The sequence below is a fragment of the Stegastes partitus genome, unplaced genomic scaffold (assembly GCF_000690725.1).
Source record: "Stegastes partitus isolate 25-593 unplaced genomic scaffold, Stegastes_partitus-1.0.2 Scaffold522, whole genome shotgun sequence".
NCBI lineage: Eukaryota > Metazoa > Chordata > Actinopteri > Pomacentridae > Stegastes > Stegastes partitus.
This window is the reverse complement of record NW_007578253.1, coordinates 35,411-57,787: the sequence shown is the minus strand read 5'-3', so window position 1 is coordinate 57,787 and position 22,377 is coordinate 35,411. Positions and strand designations below refer to the sequence as shown.

The following is a 22,377-nucleotide window of genomic DNA, read 5'->3' as shown; positions in this document are numbered from 1 at the left end:
TCTAAAATTGGTACTTCTCAGACAGAAGAGCAGGCTTCTCATTTGCAGTTGGTGCAGTGGTTTGACCAGCTGACGGTTTGCTGGCAGAACTGAGTTGGGTGTGTAATGTAGCCTGCAACCCAAAACAGTGAACTAATCACAAACTAACTTTAGCAATGACTTAGTTCATTCAGTTGTTTATGCAAATGCAGTTTGCCAGCACAGAAGATACCAAACCCCTGATAGTAAAACAGCTAATGGGAAGTCGGCCATTGAAACATGAGGAGAGTGAATCCTACAACCTGGGTGTGAATTGCTGGGGGGGATGGGGGAGATCTCCTCCCGTCTGCATTTGATATCCCCTTCTCTGGTGATTCAGTCTCTATCCCCACTGGGGCTATGTCTTATCCCCTCTTCTGCTTAAACTATTTAAATGTGTCTCACATTAATACCAGTAGATGATGCAATTTGATAAAAAACACAGGCTATTTTAGAAAGACATTACGGATCCAAATTGCGAGTGGATCGAACTCATATATTAGGCCTATGTCAGGGGTGGGCAATCCTGGTCCTCGAGGGCCGCAGTCCTGCATGTTTTAGATGTTTCTCTCTTCCAACACACCGGATTCAAATGATCAGGATTGTTATCAGGCTTCTGCAGAGCTTGATGATGAGCTGGTCATTTGAATCAGGTGTATTGGAAGAGGGAGGCATCTAAAACATGCAGGACTGTGGCCCTCGAGGACCAGGATTGCCCACCCCTGGCCTATGTGGCAGTGGCAGCAAAGACTGTGCTTCAGCTTGGAGTGACACACAAAATCCAGCTCCATAAGTTTTCCTGCCCATGTCAAGTTAGCTGTCGTTCAACAAGTAGCTTAATATTGAAGTTTGCTAGCAGCTTTGTGAAAAGTTTCTACAAAATGAAATGGCAACAGAGCATTACTTCATTTTTCAAAAATCAACAGAAAAAAGTTATGAATATTTGGCGATTATGACGATAGCCAACAACCAGCATCACTGAAGCCAACGCAGGTGCAAGCATGTGCTCTAGAGATACCTCAGCCGCTGCCCTCTACACCCTACCAGCCTGTTTGGAGGTTGCGTGAAGACTGACCCCTTCACAAGATGGAAACAGGGCTGCAAATGGCTTGCTGTCAACGAAGATGGGTCAGCTAAGTGCCTAATTTGTTCTGATATCTACGCTTTGGGTCAACTAGACACAATAGAGGGTACTTATTGATCAAGTGTTTGTTCACGGGATGACGGCAAAAACTGCAAAAAAGTAAAATGACAAGATCAGTAAACATGGAAGTGTGTGTCGCATTCGAAATGTTTGGAAATTGCCAAAAAGAGAACAGAAGATGTTTTTGAACCATTATAGACAACAGCGCAGCGGCTTGGAGGAAAGCGAATGAGAGAAGGTTAAAGGTTACAGAGAGCTGCATTCACACTGCCTACACCATCTGCAAGAAAGACTTGTCATTCAAAATCCAACCAGCCCTGACTGAGCTTCAGCAGCTCAATGGACTCAATCTCTGCAATATGTTGCATTCAGACAAAGCCTGTCGAAACATGTTAATGTTCACTGGAGAGAAAATGTCAGCACAGCAAGCTGAATATGTTGTCAAGTCACCGGATAAGTTTAGAATCCTAGCACAACGTCATCCAGTAAAACTTACCTCATTGTTTGCATCTGCATCCCATTCCAAAATCAACGGTCCGTTTCACAAAGCAGGTTCAACAAACTCTGAGTCTGATCCTGAACTCTGAGTTGATCTACTCTGAGACAGAACTCTGAGTTTCTGGTTCCAGAACAGCGGATTTGAGTTAGTGTAATCAACTCTGAGTAGTTTGACCTGGAGTTAAGCATGTGCACCACAACTATAAAAAGCCAGCATCAATGGAGCCCCGATTTGATGAGTCACCATTGCAACGGGGAAGCGGAGGGCTGCATTTTTCACCCCACTAGAATTGGAAATCTTATACGACGAGTTTGAACATGTTTTTAAAAAGAAATGCAACACGCTGCAGCTGCAACACAGAGGGAGACGGCGTGGGGAACATTGCTGCTCAGGTCAATGCGTAAGTTTAAATGTTATAGGGGAAAGCTGGTTGAATGGTAGCCTATTCATTTGTTTCATTTAGGTGCAAAATGAGAAGCGCACTTGGCAGCAGCTTAAGATGAAATATAAAAACATTGTTCAAGTCTGAGGTTGCAGCATAATGTCATTAACAGAATATGATTTAGAATTAATTTAACAAATCTCTACATCATTCTCCTCCTTGATGGCTCTGACAGGTTTATGTCCAGAGAAAACGACAAAGATGGTAAAAGCCGTTTCAGGGCGAGGCGTACTTCTCTGACCGCCCTGCATACAGGTGCCTTACTCAGGTGCTCTGCATCTCTGCATTATACAAAAAAACTTCCATTTGCAAAGAAACGCAGCGCAACACACAATATGTGCTGGGATGTGAGAGCATGACTATAGTTGGTAATGCTGCACATGTAAGGACAGATTAGGTTGTGTGTAGATGATGGACTGTGAAGTGAAACGGTACAGCTCAAAAAGACAACTGTCTGGAAATGACAGAACATCTATGCACGGTCTGATAAGCATCTCCCAACCATTAATGCTGCACTTTTATCCACAGTATCGTTAACAAAAGGACATGCCATGTTGGTGGAAAAAGTCTCCACCTACTGTCTCTAACGAACTTCTAATACAGCCGACTGACTCTGACTTTTTTTTAAATGATTTTTGACAGATGGCAGAACTAGGTTACGCCAAAACTTACCTGCTGACTGAATGAATGAATGATTGAATGAATGAGGAAATCAAATGGCGTGTGTGTGGCTGAAAGAGGGTGGAGACAGAGAGAAACCTGAATTCATTGAGAAAAACCTGGTCCGGGTTAGGTTCATAGAGTCTGTTACTATGGTAACTGACCGAGGCCTTAAGTTAGCTCTCTCTGTGAAACAGGCTAGAGTTACCCCTCTTCCTCTAGTTTGAGTTATCTCCCTTTGTGAAACGGAAAACTCAGAGTTCCCCTCATTTCAGGGTTAACAGACTCAGAGTTTTCACTAAACCTGCTTTGTGAAATGGACCCCAGGGCTGTAATTTTTTTTTACAAACTGATTGAGCTGGAAGATGGAACCAGGAGGCAATCTGCAACACTCTGCAGAAGTGTCTCAGTGAGCAAGGAATTCGTGAGGATGTTCTGCGGGCTTGGTTGCTCGGATTTGCTCCAGGTGGGGCTTCCGTTATAATGGGAAGATACACGGGGGTTGCTACCCTGATGACAACCAACCAGAGTCCCAAACACATGCAAGAACAAAAGGCAGTGGCCACAGAGCTTGGTGTCTGTACAAGAAGAGTGGATAAAGTGTTTGAAGTCCACTGGCTCTCGTCCTCGTGCATGTCAGTGACTGCTTTGTAGGAGAGCTATTCAGCTTAAACTGTTTCAGAATCTGTCTGAAAACAACACACGGTCAGCCAAAGAGAGAGCAGGGATCCATGCGAACATGACTCGGTGGTTGTTCGTATGGGAGATGGCTTGTGTGAAAGATGCACTGGAGACCCTGAAGGCCTTATCTCTGTTTTTACAGAGAAGGGATGCCACAGCAGTCACGGCAAAAGCAGAAGTTGATACTACGTTGAAACCATTGACTTCAATGATAAAAAAAGGATGGAGTGTACACACGCTCTCTAAAAGAGGAAAATGCCAAGAGCCATACTTTTAAGAGACTGAAACTATGAAACTGAAAAACATGCAGAATTGTAAAGAAGGCGGACATGCTGATGATGATGCTGGGATGGGGAGGAGGCCAAAAAAAGCCAGAGGTCCCACCTCAAACGTGACTGTTTAGCTGAGGCTGAGCTGGGTACGTATTTTTTTCTTTTCTTTTTTCTTCTTTTTTAAATAATATACAATTATTGTCACTGATAAACAAATATTTGTTGTCATATCGCCCATGTCTAAGCCTGGGTTGAAAAAAAATGGATGTACAGATCAATACAAATTTTCCATTTTTATTTTTGTGTTTCAGATTTTTCTCTCAGCATGAAATGGTAAAACCAAAGTGCAAGATAACCTAAAGCCTGTTCTACTCTGGTGCCTCTGGACCGAGATGATTCAATTTGAATTTCTTCCACCATGTGGGCATGGTGCATGTTGGAATATAATTACTGTTGGATTTTAGAATATAATTATTGTTGATTATTGGAATATATTCATTGTTGGATGCTAGAGTATAGCTTATACAATTATAGAATATAAAAGATTCTATAAATACACATTATATTCTAACAACAGTAAATATAATTATTGTACATAAATACATGGGTTAAAATACTATTAGCACAATTTAATGTGTTGACGGTGGTTGCTTCAAGAAGAAAATGTATTTGCTGTTGTTCAAGCTCAGTTCAGAAGATGAAAATACTCATTAAATTATTGTTTTTTTAAAATATCCTCTCTCTGTTTTTTTTTTTTTCACAAATCACACACTGCCTACAACTCTTGATTTTATATGATGGAATGATTGTAAACAAAACAATCATGCATTGGGGCTCTTTCATAGATTTATTACTGGTATTCCAAAATATGACAAAATCTGCTAAGTCAGCAATATACATACAGACACACAATTGTAATATTTGGTTAAATGCCCGCTGGCCGTTTTCACCTTTATGTGAGTTTGGGGTTATTATCTTGTTGGAACTCCCAACGGCATCCAAGACCAAACCTTGTGGCTGATCCTGTTTCCATAATTAGAATTACTAATGCACCAGTTCCACTGGCACCAAAACAACCCTGAGCATAATACTACCACCACCATGTTTGACAGGAAGTGTGATGTTCTTGCTGGTCGTCGTGGCCAAATTGTACAATTGTTGTTCGACCTGTCCATAGAGCTTGCCTCCAGACGGCTTTTTTAGTTCATGTGATCAGCAGGAAACTTCAGTTGACCCGTGTCAGGATGCCTGCCCAAGCCCCTGGTGTTTTAGCCATAGACTGTATAAAAGATGGACGTAGCTACCGTGACGTCACCCGTTGGTTTCTGCACTGAGAAAATGAAGCCAGGGTTTTGCTACTTCCTGGTTGACATCTTGGATTTTTGGAGCCAGTGACGCAAAAATCGTCAGAGGGGGGCGGAGACATAGGAGCAGCGATTGGTCAGACGGATTGAGAGGCGGGCCCTCTCTGCCCGCCCACATTTACCGCCTTCTGCTCGCTTCGTCTGCTTCGTCGCTGCCGACTGTCAATCAAGCCAGCCACGCCCCTTGCCCCGCAAAATTTTGACGATTTTTTAAAAATTCAGTATTGATTTATTTTCAGATTGGCCACCTGATCTCTGGATTTGACCATGAAAACTAATAAGAAAAAAATCCTGAGCTGTAGGAATGCAGTATTTCATGATCTGTGATCACTTCTTCTCCAATTCAAGTCTATGGGAGCCAGGGCTTTTTGGAGCCAGCAGCCGTAGTGATGTTGCAGGTTTTTGACACTTCCAGGTTGGCTTCATTTTTCAGGGCCGGTTGCTACATCCATCTTTTATACAGTCTATGGTTTTAGCATTCTCTGCTCCTCCTTTCCTTCTCTCCCTGTCTTTGTGAGCTGCCGCTTAATCAGCAGCACCTGAACAGAGGCTGGCTCACCTGCCACCAATTACACTGCTCGATATAAAACTTCTGCTCAGATCTCACGCTGCCAGATCATTGTCTTTTATACATGTGCAGACTGGTTCCCTGTCTTCTTCTCTGTTCTCCACACTGGATCGTTTGCTACCTGTTCTCGTTGCCACTGTCTCTGGACTCTGAACTCGCCATCTGGCCTTCCTGCTTGCCCATTCCCAGCCAGTTCTGTCAGTAAACTTTTTCCCTTGCCTTGTTGTGCTTTGCTTTGGTCTTATTAAAACCCTGTCTGTTAGTTCAGCAAACCATTTGTCTTGTGTTTTGTGTTAGTTTGTGTGCTCTGTGAGAAGCTTCCCTTGCCTCTTGTGAGTTTTTGGTCTTTGCCATTCAGTTTTCTGTTGTTAGTCTAGCATTTTGTTTGGTTAGGTTGCCCATTACCCATCTAAAGTTCCTGTTAGTTTGGGATGTGTTTTTATAAAAGTCCATCTGGTTGTTTCACTACTTGTAAATAAGTCGTTCACCAAGTCTCTGATCTAATCAACCCTGTTAGTGTGTGCATGTGGGTTTTGGGTCAGCGAACCATGACAAGCCTTTCAGTGCTGTCTCTGGAGAAAGAACCATGACACTAAGAAAATCAGATCAACACAACTTTCTACATCAACAAAACTCTTCTGTATGTATATGTTGGACCCAGTAGATTTTTTTTTCACATTTTAAGAAAACCTGTAGCAAATCTATGAAAGAACCCAAATGTATTGTTCTGATGCACGTATTTCAATCATTCCATCATAGAAAGTCAACAGTTGTAGGAGTCATTGGATACTTAAGGCTGCTATGATATACATGGTCTTTACAAGTGGATGTAAGCTTTTGTTCACAACTGTATTAAAAGCTGCATATTAAATTAAACGTTAAGCTATTTCAAATAAAGAAACGTGTCCATGAAAAATCAGTGTTTTGGTGCTGCTCAATTTGCACATGCATCTCTCAGTGACGGAAACTACCTGGAGCTTTTAGCAAAATGTTTCACAGCATAATATAAACTTATCAAATCCCTTGTTCTACTTGCGAAGGTGCAACTCTAAGAAACGTTTACGTATTTGGATACGTTCATTTAGATGACTGCTGGCTTTTTTGATGAAATCTCTGAGCTAAAGATAGATGTTGTCAGCGAGAAATAGGAAATTTACTAGTTAAAAATATATGTATATTTTTTTAGCCTTGCGCTGTTGAGGGGTAAATATCACTAAAGCCTCTCTTCTTCCTGTTCAACAGCTCCTTCAGGTCACACTCAGGGTTTATTTGGGTAGCATCTTGGTGGGTATGGTCTTATCAACACAGAGGTTCATGTACTATGTGATGTCATGGAGCTGATGTCATCTTCAATGGGCTCACAGAGTACATGACATTCCAGTCTGTGGCCTCAGAACACCCCTGCAGAGTCTCATTTTGTTACCACCTCTTCTTGATCCTTATGGTTACTACCTGCTACTGAACAATCGGGGTGTCAGTTGGGGGGAAGAAGTACCAGGGATTCTGGGTCTGTCTCAAGGCAACAGTAGCTGCACGCAAAGACAAACAATACTTCTACTTGAGATAGATATCTAACACACTCCCAAATGTGACCACAACACTTTAAAGGTGCAGTAAAAATGTGAAGCTGATAAGTGCTTCATACTTTACTTTTGCCTTTGCCTACCAACTCATCCATGTACCTGTTGTAAAAACCTTACCCCATAAACTTGTTCAATGAACTGCCACATTTTATAGTTGAGTCTTGTAAATTGTATCTCTGTGTGTTAGTCTAATCATATTCTTTCTGGTTCAAAGCTGCCATGTTCATGGAGCATTGGAAGAGAAGGCAGATGAGATTAAACTATGAATGGGACCTTACTGGGTTTGAAGATGAGGAGGTGAGTGGTACCAAAAGACCATCTGTTATCAAACATTTTACATGATTAAAGTACACATTACATATACTTTTTCAAGGTATTTGTATGCATGTTGGTTTACACATAATTCCCACATTTGAGAGTTCCATAATCCTAAGCCTATGTGGTTTCACACGTGGTAATGGCCTTATGTGGGTGTTTAACTGTGTTGTTAGTGCACGTATTAGAATGCTAGGCTTGATCCCCTTTAGCATCTAGTGTTTTGTTTTGGCTTTTTTTAATTTGTAGAATTATGAACAAAGTTACACAATTGAAAATCAAATAAGCTGTTATTGGAATGAAAAACAAGAATGAAACATCAACCAAACCTTAGGAGTACAGAAACTGTTTAAAGCATCATTAAGAAGACTTTAGGTATACTAATGAGCTTAATGGGACTTGTAGGCCTTGAAATACTGTCACTGCTAATGACAGAATTCACGATATGACAAGGGGGGAAAAAAAGTCTTTCCCCCTTTCCTGCATGCTTTGCGATTTAAAGATATTTCTTGTTTGACATGAATTTCCTTAATGTCTGGGCTTTGACTTTTGCATATGTTGCAGTATTTTCTGCATTTCACTGGTTTGTCTCACTTTTGTTTTTGCCATTTTATTCTATGCTAATCACATCATTTACAGTCTATAGCATTTGTTATGAGTGAACTTGAGAGTAGCATTTTAGGACTTGTGTATTTTGCCCTTACAGGTCATCAATATATATTGAGAATGAAACCAGTAACTTTTTTGTTTTAGAATTTTTACATTTTTGGTTTTGTATATATGGGAAAAATGTGAATATTGAGAATGCTAAATTTATTGTGCTGTTTTTTGTGGCATGTGAAACAAAACAATGTCAGTATAGTTGTACAATAATGTTCCCAACCACTTCACAATCGCAAAAGTTTCTATGTATTATGGACCCCATTGATAAAATTAATATTATACTAATATTTAAAATGAGATTGGTTGTTTTTTGGGACATATCCAAGCCCTGAAGGGTGTTCAGTATCAATCTCAACTGCAAACTTTCCTTGTTGGCCTTTAAGGGAAATTGTTGAAGATCGTTTCCTGACTATTATTTATGAGCGATACAGATTCTCAGCTGAAGAAATATGTTTCATCTGCAAACATGCTGAGTTGCGTGTTACTAAAATCACTGAATGAAGCCGTGCAGTTACAGTGTCACACACTGTATACACCACGTTGCCATGGGAACCAGACGTGTATTGAGTTGGCACATAGAAATCACATAAATATGTTTTTTTGTCAAGTCCGTTTACACTGCTGCTGATTAAAAACAAATTAGAAAATGGATTATTTGACTGGTATTTATTACGGAGAATATTTAACCAATAACATTAATTTTGCTTTGATTTGACCAAAAATTAAAGTGATTTCCTGCATTAAAGGACAGGACCTCTATAGGAGCTAAATGCACTTCAAGATCATGTTTAAATATATTATGTTTTAAGGTTACCTTTAATGTGCTGTTGTCAGTTAGGAATAAGCGACTGCATCTATAAAATATAATATACTACACATGTTTATCAGTTTTCTACCAGGATTTCTCTCTTGCACCATTTGTAGCAGCAGCGCTTTTTTACTGTAAATTATTTTATATTCTTTATTGTCCTCCATTACAACAACCTGTTGACTGTAGCAGCTGCACACGATCGGTTCATTTTGTGCAGAAGAAGAGTCACCTGACACGTTAAACGCCCCTTTTTAAGTCAACAAGCACAGAGTTTGAGGCAAAAGCCTGAGTTAACAAAGAAAGTTGACAACCACCTTTGTGATATTCATTATCCCTGATTGCGGCTTTCGTTTTTATCGAGCTGGGCTTTCTTTGTGTAAGCCCAGCTATGTCAAACTTGCTTCATGGTAAACCCCTCAGGTATTGTTGATTCAAAGTATTTGGTTCTGAAAATTTGTATTTCACTTCACTGAAATTTGCCTTCTAACACACTGAGGCCATGCAATGGCATGATGTGATATTCTGAATTAAGGGTTTCTGGTTGTTTTTCCTTTACTTAATCTTTTTCTTTCTGGGTTTGTTTTTCACAGGAAGCTCTCAAGGTTTGGATAAAATTGTTAAATAAGCTTCTCTCTCTATGCTTGTTATCCTTTCTCCTGCTGCTGCCAACCTCTGATCATTACACTTTGTGTTACTTTCAATGGTATATGCAAATGCTTACACCAGGTACAGCATAAACAATACATTTAATTTGCCACACAGTATCTGAACATTTCCAAAGGGAGCATTAGAGCTCACGTGAGGCCAAGTCGTCCTAAGAATGGCTTTAATGTGACCATCAGTTACCAAGCTAAACAATTTGACTGACATTCCTGCAGATTCAGCATTAAAAACATTCAAGGTAAAAATATGTATACACCTAAATTTGATAAAAATGAAGAAGCTATGGTTAAATGATTCTGTTTTAATTTTCCAGTGCTTCATGATATAATCTAGGAAAACAAACAGAGGAGCATGGATTATATCGGAAAATTACCAAGTCAGCTACATTAACACAAATACTGTCTGACATGTCTGTCACTGCACAGTCTTCTTTAATCAACACCAGTATATGTTCAAAATGCGTATGTTTTGGTGCTCATGTGGTTTTCATATATTGTACCTCGTTCCGTTGTCGGGCCAATAGATAATATCAGGACACATTTTTATTTGAAAAATAAATGACACAAGACTGAACAGCTTAGCTTTATGTTACATTATATTTTAATTTGGCAAATGTATTAATAAATATTTACAATATTTCAAAATGTAATACAGTGCTGGGACCAAATGTATAAATGCATCAACAGTCATTTTCCACATAAAAGAAGTTCAAATTCCCATTCAAGTCTTGGTATCAGCAGGCTTCAGGTTTGTTTCATTTCAAAATCACTTTGCTCACTTTATCACATTTGCCTCTTTCTGGCAATCAAACTGAAAGGAACCTGGGATGGATCCAAGAAAACCATAGACTAAACCATAAGGCAAATGGTATTGTCTTATATGAACGGAAATATATTGGACATACTAATAAATGTAGTTCTGTTTCATACAACAACACACAAACTACAGCCGCAATAAGTGTTTGGAAAACTGGTTGTACCTATTTATATGGATTATATTATTTTGCTTGCAATAAAAGACTTATAATAATGATGTTATGAGTCAATTAATTACATCATTCTTCACAAAGAAACCCCATTCCCAGGTTCTAAGAGCTGTAGCAATTATAACTTCCATCTTTACAACAAGGCAATATTTCTGGTCACGTGATTATTTTCTTCCAACTCACGCTTTTCTTCTTCTGTTCACTCAGACTATAGGCAAGAATTGCATGCATATATATATTAAATTCCACTATACACACATATGTATGCATGCGCACACAAACACTAAGTGGTCAAATAGATAAGTATGGCTGTATCTATTGTTTTCATTACCTATGAAGCTGTCAAATGAGACAGCTAAGCAGTAGGTAAGGTCATGGTATTGTAGTGGGGGTATGTTATAGAAATGTTATTGTAATGTGTGTCTGGGGTGAGCGGGTTTGATTGGTTGATACGGCATCTGTATTAAGGGGATAGGTTAAAATAAACCCCTACTCACAGCACTACATTCCAATTTCCAAGTGCAGAATTTCCAGCTTTTATCTCAGGAGTCAGGTTCTGATGCTATGTCGTTGTGTTAGCTGTTTCTCCACACGATTGAGGAATCTTCTATTTAACTTTTAACTTCCAAGTGGCTTATCTGATTTGTCAGGTTCTCCCCTCATTTCCTGCTGTAAGTAGCAGTTCACTAGTTTCTTTCTTACAGTGGTCTTCATCCCCAAATATACACCAGGCAAAACTGTCTGCAGAAAACGTAATGAAGACGGTGCCAAGGCCCACAAAGGTGGCAGTGACTCATGTGACAGACATCGAGTCACATGAGTCATCATCAAGTGTTTTGGGGAAGCAGCTGGATGAAATGCATTTACATGCATATTTGGTGGTCCACACCCTGGCTGGGGTTTATATAATGAAGGATGGATCAACAGCCAGTTTGTGGGATGCAGAGACAGTCAGGGTCATATTTCATGCCACAATGTCTCTGGAGACTTTTCATACACAAATCACCATGACTCGTGTCTTGATCTTAAGTCAGTGGATTAATCTGACCCTGAACAGAGGAGGTGTCTCATGTAAATTCATCAACATCACTCCATAAAACCTTTTGAAATGTAAAATATTATTTTTCATTGTCATGTCAAACTATGGGCTGCAAGGTGGCGCAGTTGGTAGCACTGCTGCCTCGCAGCAAGAAGGTTGCCGGTTCGCGTCCCGCTGGGGGCACCGGAATCTTTCTGCGTGGAGTTTGCATGTTCTCCCCGTACAGCGTGGGTTCTCTCCGGGTTCTCCGGCTTCCTCCCACACAGTCCAAAAACATGTTGAGGTTAATTGGTGATTCTAAATTGTCCGTAGGTGTGAATGTGAGTGTGCTTGGTTGTCTGTCTCTAAGTGTAGCCCTGTGATAGACTGGTGACCTGTCCAGGGTGTCCCCTGCCTTCACCCTAAGTCAGCTGGGATAGGATCCAGCCACCCCGTGACCCTAGTGAGGATTAAGTGGTGTATAGATAATGGATGGTGGATGATGGATGTCAAACTATTGTATTTTATGTCAGTCTTTCTGATGTACATTAAAGAAAGTTTTAACATGCGTATTTTATACAAAACGATTATCCTCATTGACCCATGATCTGTGAGAGCTAAACACCGCTTCACTAAATATTGCTTGAAATGGTTCGTAAAGGAGTTAATGAGATATAAACAATGCTTATTGGGATTTTTGACATTTGTGGATAACTAAACATGCCGTGGGTCAAACTGACCCAGGAACGTCATTGCTGTTCCTGAGAAGCGAACATAGCCACAATAGGATTACTTTGTTAGCACTGAAAAGGAGCATTTTACTCCAAACTACTTACTGTTTTCTTGGACACATGTCTGTGTTATGCTAGCATATTTTTTATGAACACCCTATTGATATGATTCTTGAAGAAACTTGAAGTATCCATATCTATCTTGTAAATTCACTTTCGCTTGTTAATGTGTTTCTCTGTGAATCTCTGTCATTTTTCTCTGTGTAACCATCGTAGGACCATCCCAGGGCTGAGTATGAATTCCAAGTAATGCAGAAGTCTCTGAGGAAAGATCGGAAATCACAGCACAAGGTAATCATACTGTAAGCTGTACATAAAGTGTATCTTTCAAGATGTGCAGTTTGTGTTTCAAGGTTATTTGTTTGGTTTTACAGCACTTTATGTTGCATTCCAATTGCTTTCTGTGCTCAAAGAATGTTTCTGTAGGCCTAAATCTACCTGTCAGCTGTCTGATGACCACATCTGAGATTCTGCAGCTACACCCTCTGCCCAGTCTCTTGATTTGTCCGTCTTTTCTGCGGTTAATTAAATTGTGTCCTGTATGTCATATGTCACAGTAGCATTAAGATGTATTTGTAAGAATTATTAAACCAGATTGAATGTCGGGGCGCCGCTATAGCTCACCTGGTTGAGCTGGTGTCCCAGGTACAGGGCTACAGTCCCGATGTGGCGGTCATGAGTTTGAATCCCGCTAATGGCCCTTTCCCACATGTCCTCCTCCCATTCTTCTCCCCAACTTTCCTGTCTCTCTCTCACTGCTCTATCAATAAAGGCCAAAAAAATAACTTAGTTTCCATCTAACTCACATGACAGCCTGCAGCCACACCTGTTTGGCTCCGTCCTGGTCAAGTTAATGCTTTCAGGAATTTGATAAACTAAAGAATGACTTTCAAAAACAAACTAATCAGTCAAAAAAAGCTGTGTTGAATTTATTGTAATTCATCTTACATAACATCTCCATATTATAAGGAACAGACAGTCCAAGTCCTGATCCATTGGTACAGAGATGAATGTAGGATATAAGTCATAGGGTACAAATGTATCGAGAAGTGAGAACAAACAAAGGGGAAGGGCAGAGTGATATGTGTAGTTGTACAACAGGAAGGGGAGTGGTTAAGGTATGGTCCTGTTCCTGAACCTCAGCTAAAGATCTCCATTTAAAGACGATCTGAATGTTCAGGAGCAGCCAAGACAAAACCCAGACCACAGTCCAATTGAGAGTTTTGTAGCAGGACTTGAGAAGGCCATGTTGCAATGACATTATTTATGTGCTTATTTATTTTAGATGGAAAAGCTCACATGTCGAGACCGCCTCCCTGCCTACATGGCTAACGTTGTCATGATGCTGTTAATGGTAAGAAAAATCTGAGCCTTTCAATACACTGCATTTCACTGTTGCTTTGTAGAAATGTTGTGGAATTCCTGTGTTCCTTCCTCTCAGTCTGCTGTTCTGTTTGTAATCGTATAAACTTCTCACTGTCAGATTGGTGTTACATTTGCCATTGTGTTTGGTGTGATCCTCTACCGGATTTCCACTAAAGCCGCTCTTCATATGAGCTCCAGTTTGATTACAAGGAACCATGTTCAACTGACGGTGAAAACCACTGCAGCCATCATCAACCTGGTTGTCATCCTCATACTGGATGAGGTATACGGAGCTGTGGCACGATGGCTGACCGTGCTGGGTGAGTGAGATATACAAATTACTTTATTAGGTTCAAGGCCATAGACTGTATAAAAGCTGGACGTAGCTACCGTGACGTCACCCGTTGGTTTCTGCACTGAGAGAATGAAGCCAGGGTTTTGCTACTTCCTGGTTGACATCTTGGATTTTTGGAGCCAGTGACGCAAAAATCGTCGGAGGGGGGCGGAGCCATAGGAGCAGTGATTGGTCAGACGGATTGAGAGGCAGGCCCTCTCTGCCCGCCCACATTTACCGCCTTCTGCTCGCTTCGTCTGTATGGTCACTGCCGACTGTCAATCAAGCCAGCCACGCCCCTTGCCCCGCAAAATTTTGACGATTTTTTAAAAATTCAGTATTGATTTATCTTCAGATTGGCCACCTGATCTCTGGATTTGACCATGAAAACTAATAAGAAAAAAATGCTGAGCTGTAGGAATGCGGTATTTCGTGATCTGTGATCACTTCTTTTCCAATTCAAGTCTATGGGAGCCAGGGCTTTTTGGAGCCAGCAGCTAGTGGACGTAGTGATATTGCAGGTTTTTGACACTTCCGGGTTGGCTTCATTTTTCAGGACCTGTTGCTACGTCTATCTTTTATACAGTCTATGTTCAAGGCATTGTTTTTCCTTTTTTTTCTTTTTTTGGCCTGATGCACCTGATATGGCATTGGGACGTGCATGTTCTACCTTATGGCTTTTTGAACAAAAACAATAATTGATAGACTACAAAGGGGAGCTAAAAACTGAGAACAGAACAGTATCCACAAACTGAAAGTGTCAAATACAACGTTTAAAGGTAGACAAGGTGCCTTTCTAAATTTTATGGTAAAGTTTATGGTTTTGGAAATGTTTGATCCCAATTCCAATCCATAGCGAACAGAATGAGCTGTTTCAGTTTTCATAAGCAGAAAAAAGTAATTGCTAAGAACTAAGTAAAATATTATTATTATTATTATTATATTGCCGCCTCTGGACCAGGTCCTGATTTGAAAATGAGACCTAGTTCTCAACTAATTTACCTGGTAAAATAAAAGTTGAATAAAATAAAAAATGAAAAAAAAATTAAGGTGTTTTTACATTTTAAAAAAAAGGTAAAAAGTATGAATTAACGCATTTGAGGACAGTTACATTCAAAAAATACTGTTCCAAAAATGAAATTAAAACCATTTTAGGATTGTGTCTCTCTCAGGTATATACAAGTCTGGTCACACTGGGACAAAAGTGTAAAGACATAAAATACTAAATAATATATGTACGTGTACATTTGCATGTTTAATATGGGTGGAGTGACCATAACAGACACCATATTTGAGTGTAAGGTGACTCATACATGTATTTTGTATCAGAGCACCTTAAACCAAAGGTCCATGATTGACTTTGTGGTAGTGTCTATAAAAAATGTAAAAATAAGTGGTCGCATACGTATTTACCATGTTTAAAGAGACTCACGCAATTCAACACAGTTGCAACCAGTGAGTGCTAGAGGTCACAATTAGTGAAAATGGAGATCATTTAAGTGCAGTGAATGTGTCTTAAAGAATACTATCATAAAGACACCTGTATCTGGAAGTCCCAGTCACTGGTGAATCAGTACTCCTAGCTATAGCTACACCATAACAACATGGCAAGCAAATCTGTGAAAAGGTTATTGAAAAGCATAAGTCAGGGGATGAATCCAAGAAAATTTCCAAGTCATTGAATATCTCTTGAAGTACAGATAAATCCATCAGTAAGAAGTTGGAGCAATATGGCTCATTCATAAATCTGCCTAGAGCAGGCCCTCCTCAAAACTAAGGAACTGTACAACAAAGAGATTATTGAAAGGGGCTTCTAAGACAGGTATGACTCCTCTGGAGGAGTTACAAGTTTTAGTGACTGTGCATATAACAACTGTCGCTCAGGTTCTTCACCAGTCAATGCTTTATAGAAGAATTGTTGAAAAAATCCCATAATAAATCCTGATTAGAGTTCACCAGAAGCCTTTGGGAGACTCCTACATCAACTGGAAGAAGATTCTTCGGTCTAATGGGACCAAAATTGATCTTTTTTGCCATCAGACTAGACTTTATGTTTGGTGGACGGAAAACACTGCACATTACGACAAACACACCATGTCCACTATAAGGCATTGTGGAGACTGTACCATGATTTGGAGATGCTTCCTGGCAGCAGACCCTGGAAGGCTGTAAAGATAGACTGTAAAATTAATACAACAAAATCTAGAAAAATCCTAGAGGACAACCTGATGCAGTCTGCAAGGAAATTGCTACTCTTGAGAAGATTTGTTTCCCAGCAATGCAATGGCCTGAAGCATACTGCCAAATCTACACGGAAGTGGTTTAAAAACAACAAGGTTAATGTACTGGAGTGGTCGAGTCAAAGCCCAGATGATAATTTGTGGTCGGACAGGAAAAGGGCTGCACTTGTGATCCCCATGCAACTTGACACTTTTGCATGTAATCACTTATTTTACATTTTGTTTTCAATAAATTGAGATTCCTTCAGGCTACTACAGGCTGGCCCTGCCGCCATCCCAACCAAACATCCCAGCATATAGTACTGAGCCAGCTAAACTAATCTTATATGGTGTTAGACGAAGCTCACTACCCAACAATGAGCTACTGGAGATTCTTTAAATAAAGAGAGCGCACTTACTGTGTGGCTCAGGTGTACAATGGATTGTCCACTAATTGCAAGGCTAGCGGCTCATAAACACATTCCTAAATCTTGTGGACAGTCTTCCCAGAAGAGTTGAAGCTGTTATAGCTGCAAAGGGTGGACCGATGTCATATTAAACCCTATGGCTTAAGAATGGGATGTCACTTAAGTTCATATGCGAGTCAAGGCAGGTGAGCGAATACTTTTGGCAATATAGTGTATGTGGGTTTATAAATGCTCACACACTCAACGGATATTGTTGCGAGTGCCTTCATGCTTCAGTCTTTATTTTTTGTTGTTAATGTTTCTGCCGAATAACTTGCTGATCCAATAATTTTGTAACTGCTGGCTTATCTGAAAACTCAATAAACAAAGTGTTTGAAAAGAAAAATCTTCTTCTCTGTCTTTCACAATATATAGAACACCTACAAAACTGCAACAGAAAAGAGGTCATTTTGCTCCAGCCTTAAATAAGTTATGGCCAGACCTTATCTTCCAATAGTGCCTCTGGCTACCGTCCTTCTGATAGTGAGCTGCTGAATGATTTTAAGAACACTTCTTCCATCTTAGAGTGTATTACTTCCTTTAAGACTAAACATGCTAGCTCCCTCTCGATGGCGTGGACAAATGAAAATATACATAAGCAAACATACCACAAGGCTAAAGTGCCTCTGGAAAAGATCAAAACCCAAAGTTCATGTCACAGGTTACATTTTTGAAAATTTCAATTCCTCTGATCTTAAAAAAAAAAATTAAGACCAGTTTCTGCTCCCATTTTTAGTTAAGGTTTTAGAAAAGGCAGATCAACTGAAAACAATGCAAATAGCTTAAATGATGTGCTGTTGGTAGCTGATGCTGGCCATCAGTCCATTCTTGTGCATCTCTGACCATCCTAAAATATGAATGGATATCGGTGGCACTGCTCCTCACTACCTAAGTGACAGGTGTTTCTACATTGACTGATAATAATAATAATGAAAACATTTTATTTCTAAGTTTCCTTCTTAACACCCAAGGTTGCTTTACAAGAAACAAATCCAACAGAACAGATAAAAACTATATAAAGAGGCTGCCTGTGTTTCATTACAAATTGTCTGTTCCCTTCTAGAGATTCCTAAAACAGACAAAAGCTTTGAAGAACGTCTCATCTTCAAGACCTTCATTCTCAAGTTTTTCAATGCTTTCACGCCAATCATCTACATTGCTTTCTTCAGGGGAAGGTTGGTAACTTCACATTTGTATGAGTCTAATTTTATAGTGCCCTTTTCTGTAGTTCTAACAACTGAATAATAACATTTATTTAACCAAAGTCATAAAAGACAAAGAATGCTTCTGTTCTTAAATCTTTTATTTTCTCCCTAGACTGGTAGGCAGACCAGGAAGCTACCTATACGTGTTCGAATCTTACAGGATGGAAGAGGTAAGGTTTACATTTTTACAGATTAAATGTAATAAATAAATAAGTAAAACTTTCATAACTACACACTGCAATTACAACTGAGGGGCTTTTAAATAATCGGTCAGGGCGTTTCTGGCATCCATTTGGTCCTTTGCAGTTCTGATAGTGACTGAGGATGTGGGCCAGTCACTTAGCTAAAATGTGGCCCAGTATATATTGATTCCTTCTGAGAACACAAACCTCATACTATCTGGATGGACCTTGAAGATGTTTTTCTTTTGTGATCTTGTAACATGTGTCCTGGTGTTCTTTGCTCTGCTGATCACAGTGGGCCCGGTCGCCAGTCTGAGGATTGTAAAGGTGTTATATTCCAGAACTACAGAAGGGGAATGAAAATCTGCTCTTTCTTTGTTTAAAAGTTAGTTATGGCTGGTCGATCCTCCATCGCCTCAACCTTGACTTGGTCCAGCTGTAACCTTCACTCTTCTAATGCATGTCCCATCTGGTGCACAAAGAAAACCTATTTGTGAGCAGGCTGCTCTCCACGTTGCAGTGGATATTGGCAAAAAACAAACAAACAAAAACACTACAGGTAGAGAAGATAAGACCTTGGCACTTTTCACACATTTACTTTTTCAGGGTAACACAGGTGCTTGCTCTCTTTTCAGGTTCCCTACCACTGGACTGCATCAGTCTGGTTTTTGAGTTCTCATTTATGCCTATTGTTTAGATTCTCTTCTTTCTCTGCCATTAGAAAAAACAGGTAATGGCACTCTGCTGGCTGGATAACTGGTAACTGGTGAACTGTTTCAACTTCTAACTGTATCGTATTCAAAGGTTTTCCTGAATTTCTCAAAACCTTTTGTCAAACCTAGTGATATTGCAGCCTCTCCTCCCAAAAAAACACTGGGACCTGTCACTATGTACAGTGTGTGTTATGGATTTTAACTTTGTCGGTGAGCATAAACATTTATGTGCAAGACACCTACTAGACTACCGATTAGTGGAGTGTCTGGTTCAGCTGAACACTGTTTTAGTCAACTGAGTGTGTTTTTAATTCACTGGGCTATGGTGGCCCAGAAGTGTCACAACAAAACAAAAGCCACAACACTACAAAATAAGCCACAACACAACACAACGCCTGAAATGGAAGGTGTTTTTTTTTTTTTTTTTAACCCGGAAGTTATACTGTGAAGTGCGCAACGCCACACGAAGTGGGCAGAAGCCGGAGATTGTTGGAAACAACTCGTGAAGTAAGTAAAATACTGATGGCAAATAGTGTCCATTAATCTCGGTATGCGCTATTAGTAAACATTATTTGTTATCAGTATTTTACTTACTTCTCGAGTTGTTTCCAACAATCTCCGGCTTCTGCCCACTTCATGTGGTGTTGCACACTTCACAGTATAACTTCCGGGTAAAAAAAAATCAAAAACAAAACAACTTTCGTTGCAGCCGTTGTGTTCTGTTGCAGCTTATTTTGTAGTTGTGCAGCTAATTGTGTTGTGTTGCAGCTAATTTTGTAGTGTTGTGCTTAATTTTGTAATGTTGTGGTTAATTTGGTTGTGTTGTGGTTAATTTGGTTGTGTTGTGGCTTATTTTGTAGTGTTGTGGTTAATTTGGTTGTGTTGTGGCTTATTGTGTTGTGTTGTGGCTTGTGTTTTGTTGTGACACTTCTGGGCCACCGTACTGGGCTCATGCCATAGTTACTGGGTTATCTGTCAGAGACTGTCCAATTTTCAGGACTGTTCTTTGTGTCTGCTGCTCCCAGATCACTTCAGATTGATGAGTCAGCATCCCCTCTCTCTACTCCGACATCCAAGACTGCTTTTGAATCGTATATACTCCCCATTTTTCTAACATCTCCTACATACTGTACATGCTGCAGTCAGTGTATGGCAAAAGCCTCAGCTGCACCTGTCCTTCCCACCTGGATGCAAGCACCTTCATTCAGCAGTCCTGAGAGTTCAGCACACTGCACATTGAGAAAACACAAATAAAATACAGAAACACCTTTGCCAATTTAGACATAGGTGAAGTGTTTAGAAGAAAAAAAGCAGACATCAGTGGCATGTTCCCACAACACTAATGAATTGTTTTATTTCCTGTTATCCTTTTACATCCTTGAAATCCTGACATAGAATGTTATTATTTTTAAATTCCTCTTTGATGGCGTTTGGGACTGTTTTGCAGTGTACTCATGGAGGCTGTCTGATGGAGCTGTGCATCCAGCTGAGTATCACCATGTTGGGAAAGCAACTGATTCAGAACAACCTTTTTGAGATTGGAATACCGTAAGTATATTTCACTTTAAATTGATGTTTGTCATTACACATTACATTGTCAAAAAGGGTCTGGACATAAATAATCTTCCTTAAATACCTGCTCCTTATAAAGTTAAGCAACAGTTTATCAATACTTAAAGAAATCTTGTGTATTAAATCTAGTAGCAGTTCTTTTGTCTTCTTAAATTGTGTGCAGCTCACTCTCACATATTCAGCAGCAGCCATTTTAATAATCAGCTTTGTGAAACAAGTTATTTCTCTTAAATTCACATTACCATTATTTTATTTTCATAGCATCCGATGATAAGAGGTGAGAGGGAAATCATTGCCCCTTTTTCTGTTCTACGTATGATCTCTGCCATCATAATTTAACTGGTAAAACAAAATATAAACTATATCTGTTTTGGAAATCAGGATAGTGTTGGGTACTTCCTACAAAAATATAAATTATTTCTCCCCATCTGGTAATGGACCATGTCATAACAGAACGAAACAGACTCCACTATTTCATTGATTCAAGGTAGAAAAAAAAAAGCCAATATCAGACATCATTCATTCGTTCATTCATTCATTCATTCATTCATTCATTCATTCATTCATTCATTTAATTTAAAAAAAAAACAAAACATGGAGCCTTGCAAAATTCTACAGTTTTACTCCAAATACTTTTTGAGTCATACATTTTTGAAAACAGGCCCTCAGTTTTAAATTTGATAACTTCTGCAATCCTTTTAAAGCATCTTTACAGCCTCACTAATTGCTTATTTTTCACAGTATTTGGCAGATTATTTGTACTGAATATCCCAGAAACCTCAAGAAAAAGTTGGAACTTGTAATCATGCCAATAGCTTGTGCTCATTTTTTATTTTTATTTTGTACATCAATTAAAATAATAAAAATTTAGAATTTATCATCAAAACAAAAAAACTTTTATTTTCAAAAATTAATATCTCCGCTAATATTTACTCACTTCCAACCAATTGTGAGTAGAAACAGTTTAGTTTTGTCATATCATATCATACTGACTGTCCCAGGTGTTCCTAAACTTAGCTTCGGAGCTGAAAAGTCACTTTTTAGGACATCGTAACAGGATTTCTTTTCAGGAAGGACTGTATTTGAAGGGGATGTCTTCATATCCATTTAAAAAACTAAAGATGTCATTTTACAAGTTCCAGCTTTTTTGTGAGGTTTCTGGGATAAAACTTTCAAGATGCTTTAAAGGAATCCATGAAGATATACAAATTTAAGACTCGGGCCCTATTTTTAAAAAATATATAACTGAATAAGTATTTGGAGTAGAGCTGTGGGATTTTGCAAGATTCCATGGTTTAGGCATTTAGTGGACATTTCTGCCTGATTTAGTTCAAGAAAAATCCATGACCTCAACTGAGAGGCTCTAAGTGAGTTGGCAGGGAATGGCTCATATGAATCCTCTGCACTGTACCAGCTCAACATGAACATATCAGCATGGTTAAAGACCAAAAAAAGAAATGTATGCCAATGTGTGTGTGTGTGCGTGTTTGTGTGTGTGTGTGTGTGTCTGATTTTCTGTCTGCTTGCATGCGTGTGACGTGTTCCTCAGCAAACTGAAGAAGCTGATTCGATTCATTCGGTCAAAGCAAGGAGCTTTTCAAGAAGAAGAGAGGCAGAAGAAGCTGAAAAGATATGAAACCGACCACTTCCTGGAGCCATTTGCTGGATTAACTCCTGAATATATGGAAATGAGTTAGTACCACAGACATGACATCCTTACACACACAGAAACACAGTGTGTCACATTGAATCAAACAATGTAAATACTGCAGAAATGCTACCATACTTAGTACTGCAGCAAGTTAGACCTTTATACACACGTATCATCACTGTCACTAAAGGG

At 39.5% G+C, this 22,377-nt stretch overlaps 1 protein-coding gene across 2 annotated transcripts in view; it reads left to right on the top strand.

The window, feature by feature from the left end:
- Positions 1-22,377, top strand: part of ano1b (anoctamin 1, calcium activated chloride channel b) — an 81,101-nt gene that overhangs the window by 50,167 nt on the left and 8,557 nt on the right. Inside the window, exons 12-20 of one of the 2 annotated variants that reach the window (XM_008287807.1) lie at positions 7,446-7,528; positions 9,611-9,622; positions 12,694-12,768; positions 13,763-13,831; positions 13,961-14,162; positions 17,926-18,037; positions 18,180-18,237; positions 20,410-20,510; positions 22,084-22,226. In XM_008287807.1, coding sequence (XP_008286029.1) covers positions 7,446-7,528; positions 9,611-9,622; positions 12,694-12,768; positions 13,763-13,831; positions 13,961-14,162; positions 17,926-18,037; positions 18,180-18,237; positions 20,410-20,510; positions 22,084-22,226 — 855 coding nt within the window. The remainder of the gene's footprint in view (positions 1-7,445; positions 7,529-9,610; positions 9,623-12,693; positions 12,769-13,762; positions 13,832-13,960; positions 14,163-17,925; positions 18,038-18,179; positions 18,238-20,409; positions 20,511-22,083; positions 22,227-22,377) is intronic. The other variant, XM_008287808.1, reaches the window with a different exon arrangement.